The sequence below is a fragment of the Pogoniulus pusillus genome, chromosome 9 (assembly GCF_015220805.1).
Source record: "Pogoniulus pusillus isolate bPogPus1 chromosome 9, bPogPus1.pri, whole genome shotgun sequence".
In the NCBI taxonomy this organism is placed as follows: domain Eukaryota; kingdom Metazoa; phylum Chordata; class Aves; order Piciformes; family Lybiidae; genus Pogoniulus; species Pogoniulus pusillus.
This window is the reverse complement of record NC_087272.1, coordinates 16,463,027-16,475,047: the sequence shown is the minus strand read 5'-3', so window position 1 is coordinate 16,475,047 and position 12,021 is coordinate 16,463,027. Positions and strand designations below refer to the sequence as shown.

General features: G+C 37.6%; 1 protein-coding gene across 6 annotated transcripts in view; it reads right to left on the bottom strand.

Annotated features, from left to right (window-relative positions):
• LOC135178116 (uncharacterized) overlaps nt 1–12,021 on the bottom strand; it is a 52,962-nt gene that overhangs the window by 40,223 nt on the left and 718 nt on the right. For 5 of the 6 annotated variants that reach the window (XR_010303361.1, XM_064148689.1, XM_064148690.1 and 2 more), the window contains exons 3-8: nt 11,810–11,879; nt 10,864–10,994; nt 9,281–9,369; nt 7,620–7,719; nt 6,248–6,291; nt 5,114–5,191 (exon numbers count right to left, since the gene is read on the bottom strand). Coding sequence is in view for 5 of the 6 variants with exons in the window: in XM_064148689.1 (XP_064004759.1) it covers nt 5,114–5,191; nt 6,248–6,291; nt 7,620–7,719; nt 9,281–9,369; nt 10,864–10,994; nt 11,810–11,879 (512 nt within the window). In the remaining variant the exon portion in view is untranslated. The remainder of the gene's footprint in view (nt 1–5,113; nt 5,192–6,247; nt 6,292–7,619; nt 7,720–9,280; nt 9,370–10,863; nt 10,995–11,809; nt 11,880–12,021) is intronic. The other variant, XM_064148692.1, reaches the window with a different exon arrangement.

Genomic DNA, 12,021 nt, shown 5'->3' with positions numbered 1-12,021 from the left:
CTGTGAAGATAGCCTTCCCTCCTGCTTTGCTGCCTATCTTACACCATTTGCATCATAAAAAAAGCAACACCCATGGTCGCACTAGATTCTGTTGGGCCCAAGGAGAAAGACGCTGTCTGAGATAAAACGGGCATTTTTTTCCCTCATTATGGCCACCAGTGATAGAATGATGATATTACTGGCAATAAAAGATGGGGCCATCAGTACAGTACTTGCAGAGGAAGATGTTGAAAGAAAGAAAACAAACAACAAAAAAGCCACAGCAGCATGTGTGGTATGGAACTGAACCAGGGTCCAAGTACACTGCGGTATGAATTCTTAAGCTTTATAGCTAATGCAGTTTTCAGGGATGCGTGACTCAATGCATGTCACACAGAAGAGAGCTCTAAGCCATGCTTCTCAACTCCCTAAGCAAGTACTTTAACCACAAAAAGTAGGAACTGCTGCCACTACTAGCACTGTCTTTACAGTGAATTCAAAACTGCTAACAGATGTCAAGCAAATATTTGGGTGAGTTATATGCATCTCTTCATGTACCAGCATCTTTCTTAACACATGCTGCAATTCTGATTTAAGAAAAATCTACTAACTACATCACTGATCTTCTCTGACTAGAGCATTTCAGAACATGTCTTGAATGTAAACTCTTCATGCCTAAACCAACTGCACTGCAGTCAGACTGCCTGGTATTTTCAGCTGCCTGGGATAAATGGTGCTAAAGAGAAAAAAGGATTCCACACTGCTGAGACTGGGACTCACATGATGATTCTGTTCAAGTCCCAAATTAAGCAATCTGGATCCAGCCCTTAAAAGAGACTACAACTATTGACTTACCCTTTTGGTCATCCTCGGCCAGAGGATTATGAAGTCTCAACCATTGTACACTCCTGGCTTAGGGCAAAATGTCAGTGTTTATCATCTCCTCAAAATGATTACTCTACTGATCAGCATTAGCTTATTCTCTCCTGCATTTCAAAACAAAACAAAACAATGTTTTGGCACTAAATAGTCTCAAAAGACATGAATGTCTGGGGTTTAAAGACAATTAAAATACAGAGATGTGCATTATCAATGTATTTCTGTCACCACACTTCATTTTTACACATTACATGATTCCTCATTGAATGCTGTAAGCTAGACATTAAATAGGGAGCAATGATGGATTATCACTACTTCTGCCATCTGCTGATATATTTTACTACACAAATAACAGAAAAGGGTAACACTTTGATAACACAATCAGTCATTCCAGAATGCTTATTAATCCTCTATGAACTGTAATCTATTATTTCTTGTGGGGGTTTTCTGCTAAACAAATAATCCACAACAAGCAGCCTTCCTCCCACTGGAAGAGCAAGCATCTGTTCTCTCTACCTGTCTGCCCATTTTCAGGAAAGCTAGATGAAACTTCACAGCTTTAAGATTCCTGTATTTAAGCCAAATATATTACAGAGATACACCCAGCACAATTAAAGAAATCCTAGAATTCTAACTTGTCTTAGGTCAGCAGACTGTGTCCAGCTCTGGGCTCCTCAATTCAAGAGAGATGTTGAGGTACTGGAATGTGTCCAGAGAAGGATGACAAAGCTGGTGAGGGGCCTGGAACACAAGTCCTATGAGGAGAAGCTGAGGCAGCTGGGGTTGTTTAGCCTGAAGAAGAGGAGGCTCAGGGGGGACCTCATTGCTGTCTACAACTACCTGAAGGGAGGCTGTAGCCAGGTGGGGGTTGGTCTCTTCTCCCAGGCAATCAGCAACAGAACAAGGGGACACAGTCTCAAGTTGTGCTGGGGGAGGTATAGGCTGGATGTTAGGAGGAAGTTCTTACCAGAGAGAGTGATTTGCCGTTGGAATGGGCTACCCAGGGACGTGGTGGAGTCACTGTCCCTGGAGGTGATCAAGTAAAGCCTGGATGAGGCACTTAGTGCCATGGTCTAGTCGACTAGATATGACTGGGTGCTAGGTTGGACTGGACGATCTTGGAGGTCTCTTCCAACCTGGTTGATTCTATGATTCTATTCTATGGTAAGTCTAGATTGTATCAATAAAAGTAATTAAAAGGTCACAAGTTGGACTAGGAAACTTTGCTAAAAACTTCATTTTGACAATAAAAAAAATACAGGTTTCCATAGCTAAGTATTTGATTGCTACAATATACCAACACGAACATTCCTGAGACATAAAGCTCCCTTCTGCACTGGAACTGAGCTCCCTAAAGTGGTTTACACCAAACATTTCAAGAAAACTACGTTAGAAGAATTAAGTGGGTCCAATCCAGTGCCTTAATAATTACAGACACATAATAATACATGCATGGAATGCCAGTTCTGGCTCTGAATTTCCTGGCTTTACTCAGTTTAAAGTGCTCCTGTTTACACAGTTTATTATTTTTGCTTATGCATAAACTGTACACAGATGTGGTTTATGAGCCTAAAATTTGCTAAGTTCTTCCTTTTTTTGCTCACAAGTTAGAAAAACTCATACCCATCCGTCCTTAAGAGTACACTTACATCTTTTACAGCAGCCAAAGACAGAAGAGCAGCATGGACTACAGCTCTTGGGGAGGGAAAAACAAACCTGAAAAACAGGCAATAAATGATCTAAATCTAATCATAGCCAAGCCTACCCTCTGCAACAGGATGTGAGAAGAGACACTGCCCTCTAGTGTTTCATCACCAGAGCACGGCGTAAAAGCTGTAAAAGCATCTGCAGAACTAAATGACAAGTGGTCTTGGCTGCATGAACACACCCACGGCAGTGAGAAACCTGCGTGTGGAAGGCACTTTAATGGCAAACACAGAGATCTGACTTGGCTTCCTCCCCCCACATTAACCAACTTTATTGGTCTGGTCTGAATTTAACATTTGTATCACAGATACTATGATAGATGGAAGTCTCAATTATGCACACTTGCTTTCAGGAGACTGCTAAAAACATAGCTTTTCCTAAATGAGGGAGAACAACTTCTGCCAACTCTGTCAGAGCTTTGTTGACCTACTAGTAATATAACTGCCATCGGTGGTAGCAAGTATTGCATGGCTTGGCCATCACCAAAACTGAATTATCATATTATTACTGTGCATCACTATGCAATGTGTTATCTGCATGCACTGAAGATGGATTTGGACTGTCTAAATAACAAAAAAAACCACTTTTTTTAACTCAAGTTAAAAAATCAGGTCATCAAGTTTTTTTTAACTCAAGGAGTCAACACGTTGTTACTAAGCTATCAAATGGAAAATGGATTTCTCTGCAGCCCAAAAGCTTTCACAGTATTTCACTTCTGTGCATTTGAGCCTAAATACAGTAAAAAACTACTTATAAGGGAAAGAACTAAGATTTTTTTAAAGGGAGAGGGAAAAAAAAGGCAGTAAAGCTCTCTAACAAATCACCTTCTCTTTCTCCCTCCCCTATATCTTATACAGATGTGGCTAGACCACAAGCCCACTTGTTCAGTAATTCTCTGCCTCTCAAAATGCATTAAAGCTCACAAACTATTTTGTGTTGGACTGGTTTGGAAGCTAACACATCAGTCTAACAAGCTTTTACTTCAAGAATGTCATTAACTAAATGCCCAAGATGTTTTGAATTTGCCATCAAAATCACTAGTTCTTAAAGGTACCATGATTAATTCTTTGGTAGACATAACCTAAAGGAAAATAATTACTGTTATATTAGCACAGAGACAGTCATGCATGATTCAGAAGTATGCATGCATATTGATGAGGACAAGATATTGGGTGCTAACCCTCTGTATTTTTTAGCAGTGATTCAGGTCAGCACCAGGCAGCCCTAAACCACAAGAATACAATCTTAGACACAGTTACACAGCTTTAATAAATATATAGATGAGTATTAGCTATGCATCTGTAACATAAAAATGTCTGTAAAAGTGGCTACTCCCACTTTGGTAGCTCATAGTTTAATATACACTCAAACTTCCTTTTACATTTTTATAACCAGACACTGCCACTTCTCACAGAAAAAGCCTTAAAAATTAAGAACAACAACACATGTTACTAAGAAAACTAGTATTCAATCTGACCCTGACCTTTCCAAGGCTTTCCGTGCCTTCACCTGTAAATAAGCAATGTTCAGGAACTCAGAAAAGCAACCCACTCTGAATTTAAAAGTCACTACAAGCAGGAGGAAAAAAGCTTGGCAGCCCTAGGGAACTAACTCAGAAGAGCAGCTCCTCTACTGAGCCCTCCTCAAGGGCACAGTGTCCTGCTGGTTCAATCACCAGGGCTATGGGCTGGCCCTGGTGGCCTCCTTCCTGGGGACAGTATTTGAGCAGGAACACATCTAATTAAAGCTTCAAGCTTCCCTCTTGCATCACTCCCATTGCTCTACAGTCCTTTTATCCATTACGTAAAGGAAGCACTGCCATTCTCAGAACATCACAGAACAAGATTCCTCCCTTTCATCCCGAGGAAAACAGGAATAAACTGCAGCCAGAATTACTCATTCTGCACAAAACACATTCACTGACTACTTTTAAACTACTCTTAATAAAAGAAGGTGGTCAACAGTAGACTATATTAGTCCTTCCTTGTGGTATTTCTCAGCTGGTGGAAAGACATTTCTATATGAAAATCTAATTCAGCATGCCTGAACTCAAGATAAGCATGTAAGTTTCTGTAAGGACTGACAGCTCAACACCTTTGTGGAGATCAGGTTATACAGCAGGAGAGCACTGTCACATACACTCATACTACCCAAAGCAAATGGCATAAAATTAGTGACTGAACAGTAGTAGATCTGACATAATAGAAGAAACAATGTTCAAAATATGCATCCTGTCTTTTCTAATATAATCACACATGAAAGCCAGTAATAAATCCTTTTAAAAAGCAGAAGACGAAAAACAGGAACAGAAATCTAATGGGAAAAAAAGGAAACAGAATCAAAATCAAGGGACTTTTTTTTTCCAAATCATCTGTTTCTTATGTTAACAAAGAAGAGTCTCCAGTCAAACAGAAAAGAACACAGCAATAGGGTAACAGACTTTGTAGAAAAACAGCATTAAAACAGAAATCCATCAAGAGGCACATACTGACTACTCCAAAAGAATAAAGTAAAGGCAGTTTTCACAATTGATGCCATTGTTACATACCAGTCTGGTACTGCATGCCAGTCAGTGAATATTCCACCTGTACACTGAGCACCACATTCAATGAGATGACCTGCAAGGCTGGGAAAGTGGCATTCAAATAACTAAACATTCCACAAAGACCAAGCTTCACAAATCCAGCTTTAAAATATAATAGCACAACAAAGCTAAATAGCAGAACAAGCAGGGGTTCTTTTTTTCCTTTCTAACTCCACAGGTAACCAACACATTGATAAAACACACATTTAGAGATTCTGAAACATGAATTTAAGAAGAGTAGAAAGGAGTAACATTTACATGAGGAATCAATTTCCTGAAAATAAAAATGAACACCTAAGGATATCAAGGACATAAAACCCCAAGTCTCATTAGTCTTCATCTAAAGTCAGTATCTTAGTAGTCTACACTGTATGTAACTAAATATGTAAAACTCATTTTTAAACCAAAAGATACAAAGTTTTACTTTCAGTTATTATTATTAGAAATTAGGATTTTGAATCCTTCATTATGATAGTCCATACATCATCCCCAATTCAGCAGAGCTGGAGTTTCTCTCCACATTTATTCTCAAGCTACAGAAATTCAAGCATAGGTATTCTCAGGTCACCTAAATAGTCATTCATTTTTATGGACTTTGAATCAGTCAGATGATGCAAAAAGTTGGTGTAGGTGACAGAATTTTACCCTATACTGTTTCAGATGCCTAACTTCAGGACTTATGACTAGTGTTTGCAAACAGGACAGAAACTGAGCTTCTGCAAAACCATGAATCTTTGAGGATATGACCTGTAACCTTTTCAAGTATCAACAGTCAGGTCTAAACAGAAAAAGAGGGCAATTACTGGTCTGTACTGCGAGGTTTCACCCCTTGACACAAAAAGGACAGGAAGACAAGGATAACTTGTTAAAGTAATTCACTTCTTTCCTTGTTTTGTTGTTTCAGAATGAAGTTTCTACAACTTCAGTCGCAAATGAGAAACTAGTAAGTGGCCTCAAAAACACAAACTCTAATAAAAACATTCAAATAAACAAATTCAATAACAATATGCAAAATCACTAAGTGCTTGGAAAGTTCTCTTATGCTTACATTATATGGTATGCAACATAGATTTAACCATTTCCTCTTATATCATTTACCTTCCTGCAGCTAGCAAGTCAAATTCATCCCTATTCCAGCCAAACTACAAGAAAAATACAAGTATGTTACACATATAAAAGTTTCATACAGTAGATAACATTGTACATATTATGTTCACTGTTGTAACAACACATCAAATACATTTTTACTTAACTGCATATACCTAAAGGACAATAATTGACAGGTGCTGTACATGGATTTGAATTGCTATATGGTAAATGAGTAGAAGCACTCTACGTATTTCAGTGTCACTCTTACTGATACACTCAGAAAAGAAGAAATTCTCAATCAGATCCTCTTCAAAAAGCTCTATGTACAAGGTACCTATTATTCAAAATTTGCATAATCCCAAGGTTTAAAAGTCTAGCACCTATTTTGTGTTGTGTGAACAAACCGCTGTGTTTTTCAGCTTCTGCAAATGATCAGTTCCTGGAGTACAACCTGTCATCCTTAAAAACCCCAAGTATGTTTTCTGTTTAACTAGAAATTAGTTTTCCCAAGTCCAAGCAATACATTGCTTCTTCTTTAGAACCTAAAATCTTTATCTGATTTATTGAAGTCCCTCAGGTGTAAATAACACAAACTGAAGACAGTTTTGAGAATGCAAACAGCCAGGAATAAAACAACACCTTGAATACACAGGTGAAAGTTTAATTCTAGATTAGGCAATGGTGGACACACATGAAATCACAGGAGTATGAAGTTTGAAAAAGTATGTTTGTAACTAGACACTATCACATACCCTCATATTGTTCGAGTACGTCCCCCAAAAAAGCTTCTACATTTCAGTGTAGGTCATTCACCTACTCAAAATACTTCAGAAAACCACACATCCTGCTTGTATAATTTGGTGAAATTCAAGGAATTTGAGAAATGTTGCACTGAAACTCAACGACTTAAAACTGCTTATCCCCTGAAAAAGACCAGGGGTTTAGAGCACCTCATGGGCTTCCCCTCCATCAAAAGCCACCGGAGCTCCGCTGTCGCCACCTTGCGGTAAAGGAGAACTGTTTCTTGTTAACTTTGCACTCTACATTTTAAAGGGGGTGAGTGGGTGGGAAAATCAAGACTGAAACACTGGTAAAACATGATTAGGCTTCCTTAATCTTTACCAGAACGCCTTCCTGCTTCATGATACACAAGTTCATAAATACTCCTGCCATAAATTCAGGAGAAATGAAAGCTGGCAACTTTTCACACATGCAAGGAGGGGAAAAGAAGATAAACAAAGATGCTCATTATTTTAAATTTATTATTATCTGTGTTTTCATAAGGAACAAAAATTGTTCTTTTGTCCATATTCAGCAGCAATGATTGCTGAATATGCATCCACATATGTTCATTATCATTTAGAAATTAACTTGTACTTACAGAATGAATGAGTGGGCCTAATACAATCCCACTGTCAACACATCGACCTGTCACAACAATATCAGCTCCGAGGTCAAGAGCCCTGCTTATCGGTCTTGCACTGAAGATTACAAAAGGCAACACTAAGTACTTTTACTTTTTAAAGCACTGTTTAAAAATACTGGTTCCCTGCCACATATGATAATCAATCACACAGGAAATCAATGAAAACATCTTTAGCATACATATATACACACATACATAAAACATATATATATATGTATATACAACAGGAGTATTTTTAAAAGCAATCAACAGATTTGATCACGCTGTCAAATTCCAGTACCTAAATGACAAATTAAACACTTATCTTGATGCTCACAGAAACAGGTAAAATGACTCAGTCTTCAAAATATTCACCCAGGTGATTTGCTAATCAACTTTGAACAGCATGTGTGGTCCCTGGCTTCTAAACCCATGCTATCTGCAGAAGCCTTCTATTCTCCATGAAATGGGCATCTTGGAAACACAAACCATATAAGCCATGTGTCTTGAACAGCAAAAACAGAGCAGTGTTTTCCTATAGTTTCTATAGACTTATCCCTGGTTAATAAATCTTGAATCATCAAAACTGGAATGAACACTTTCTCACAATTACCTATCTCAAAACATGAGCTTTTAATTTACAGCTACTCATGATCTGCAAGTGTTGCAATCCAAAGTTTAACAAACAGAAATACCAGCAACAACAGAACAATTTAAAAATACTTGCCTATTAAAAGGCTCTTATCTTACAGATACAAATGCATGCTATGTTAGGTACAGCCTACTCTGTGTCTGCCAGTGATGCAATTTTGGAAAGAAGTACATAGCATTTTTTCCATAAAGATTAATGTAAAAGATGGGGAGCTGTGTGCACAGACTTTAGAAATACACCAAACAGAAATGCATGAAGGATTGTATATATGCTATGGAGGATGGAAAAGCAAAACCAGGATCACCATCTGAAGAGATACTGGCTTTTGGGAACACCTGACCACTGTCCCTTTTCTCAGTCCTTCCCCTGACAGATGTGACTGATTCTTCTGAAGAAGTTGTTGGTGACAATGAAAATGACAACTGTTCATGATCAGGTAGCTACAACATCAGTATTTAGTGATTTATGGAAACTCTTTAGTGTGGTAAAGGAGACAAGTAAGATATTGTAAAAAAGTGATCCATCCTGGAAAGAGTTTCCAAAATTGCAATGGTACAAAACCTGTAACACAACGCAATGAAACCAAATGGATCCTCCTAAGTGTGTCAGAGCATCTCAATGCTTGAATTTCTCTGTTGCACATCTCTATCTCTAGTGACACACCCTGAATAACTGCTCCATGCATCCTGCAACAGGATACTTATCATATGAGAAAGGATTTTTGCCGTTGTTGTTGTCGTCACTAAACTAAAACTATTTTGATTTGAACGAAAAACTGAAGACCCACAGGAGATGTAATGCTAAGGAGTCACAACCAACAAGGTTCTAACTTAAGAGTTACAATCAATTTTTTTTCTTGTTTTCTGAATAATCCAAAGGTGAACCTCACATACCAGGTAGATCTACTTGCAAACAAAAAAAAAAAAAATGTAGAAAATGTGTTATAATTATTTTTCCATAATAAAAAATAGTTCAAATAACTCACCCAAGATATACATTCATGCTGTGGATGCTCTCTGGAAATTGTTTGCCACTCTCTATATCAGTGATACCAGCTCCTTTTAGATTCTCTTTCTGTTACAAAACAAAGAAAAGCCAAATCTTTTAGTATTATTTATTTTCTACTACAAGTTTTTCGTTAATTACAAACAACACATCCACTTCATCACAACTCTAAGCAAAGTATAATCATTAAAATTATCAGTGATACAAATCAGTTAAAAGGCTAAGAGCTCTAGACAGACTTCAAACTATAGTTTGCCAACAGACACAAAAGTACATCAGTCTTTACAGAATGCTAGCTCGCTCAGAGATGATTAACTACAATGAACTGGTATATTCTATTCCCTGTGCTCCTCATCTGTCTTCAACTGCTCTAAGACTGCATAAATCAACCCCTGCAAACAGAAACACGTCTTCCACAACTGCAGTAGTGGTGTGGCCAGGAAACAAGGCTAATTCTGCAGCTCCAGGTGATACTTAGAACACACTGTGTTTCCAGAGAGATAGGTAGGGGTGCAGGTGGTTTTGATTACATAATAGGCAGCTTGGGAAACCAGTGGATCCAGGGACCAACGACTGCGTAGAGTCAATGTCTAATGCTAGCTACAGGAGAGATCTATAGCATGGTAAAAAACCTTCTACTTCAAATTAATTTGGTACCCTATGGTAAGGACTAAAGTGTTCCAAAATACAAATAACATTTCCTAGTGTAATTTATGATGTTTGGTATCAACAGTTCAAATTATCTGTAGGCAGTAGAAGTTGCTTCATTTTGTTCCTTTAAGTTAGGTTCTGACAGCAGTATGAAAACTAATTCATTTCATATCAGAAATGTCCATGCCAAGCTCAAACTGTTGTACCAATAGTAAAATTCCAGACACTTATGATAAAGTAATTTTAGCAGGGGAGAACTTTCTTGAAAGGAAGTTCATACATTGCACATAATTTGCAAATGAAAAAAACACAAAATTCTTACTTGACTACCTTCTACACTCAATAGCATGGAAGGAGTAACAAAGCTTATACATATAAATATTTTTAGAAGTTACAAGCAGAGATTTAATTATAGTGCAAATCTATTTGCATATCATGGTCATAAACATTCTTAACAACAGAAAAACAGCTACCTGTATACTAAGTAACAAAAAATGCCTGGAAACTTCTAAGAAAAGCTAGAAATGATGAATATTTGAACACATATAACTACCTCACGTTTAAATTTAAGACATACAACATTCAGGATTATTTAGTTTAGGCAGAAGCAATAAGTAGCAGCACATCCTAGCTCCTCCTTAAGAGCATGCCAAACCTAGACTGGACTTGCTTCAAAACAATAAACAGCAGATGCACAGCCTGATAAAATTCACCCCAATCACACACCAAGACATATGCTAAGAGAAAAAAAAAATAGAGAAAATTAAGCAACATTTTTTTAGATGTCTTTGAGGGTAGAAGGCTACTTGCATGAAGATATACAAAATAAGCTCCAATAGACATTAAGTGCCACCTCGCTATACAAACTGTAATTTCCATAATGCTATCAAGACTTAAGACAAAGCAAAATACCTCACTCATTAGGTCATCTCCAGCAACAACAGCTATTTTCAAATCAACATCTGCTTTCTTCGCCACCTCCTGAAGAGCAGCTGCACAAGCAAGTGGATTAATTCCACCAGCATTACTGATGACACGAACACCTAAACAAAATAAACAAATAAAATTCAGCAGCCTCAATCACTTCCACCAGGTACTACCTTTGCAAGGTGTCAAACATCTAATCAAGTAAAGCAGTAAAAATCACATCATATTAAGAACACTGTTTAATTTGTGACAGGATCAGAATAAGCCAATGCAAAAGTGTTCACTAAAAAATATTTTTTATAGATACTCATCTGTCCTTTATGCATAGAAACAGAAAGTGACCAAAAAGACATAGATGATAAGACAGAATCAAAACAACTCCTTCAGAATGCCATCAGTCATTCAGGCACCCATGCTCTCTAAATAATCGCATTTTTGCAGAAATACACATCTATCTCCATAAATTCCAGACCCTATTAGCAAGGTACTGGGTACACAGAAGGAATTCCCTTTCTTTTCTCAACCCCAGAAAGCTGTGAAGCTGTACAAACAGACCAAAAACAAGCAATGAGAAAATAACTGTTATTCTAAAACTACATGGGAATGTTGCAAAACTTTTAGATGGCATTGAAAATGTCTTTTAAGAAAGAACTGTAAAGCAAGCTTCCATTCACAAAAGCTACAATCAGAAATGCATAGAAATACATGTAGATAGTCTAATTATAGCAAACATTTCAAATTAACCCAATTTAAATGTCACCATTAGACGTGAACTTCACGACGGGATTTTTGCTCAAGTTTAAACATTATTCCTAGAGGACAGCAACACACTGGGGTAAAATACCCCAGCTATTTATAGCAATAAAAGTCAGCAAAACTCCTCTAGGCAAGTTAACTCAATTTTAACAAACTCATGTGAAGAGTGGCATACCTTTCCTGTGAATATCTTTTATATAGGGAGCCATGGCAGTGGAGACAAAATCTGGAGTGTAACCCAAAGCCTGGAAGAATTAAAAGCTGTAACAGTTTGTTACGGTTAAATCAGCCCAATCCCTGTTCTTGGTTAACGGAAAAGAGAAATCAAGGAAGAACAACTACAATGCTATAGAAAAGCATGTGAACGCTTTTACTAGATGAAACACA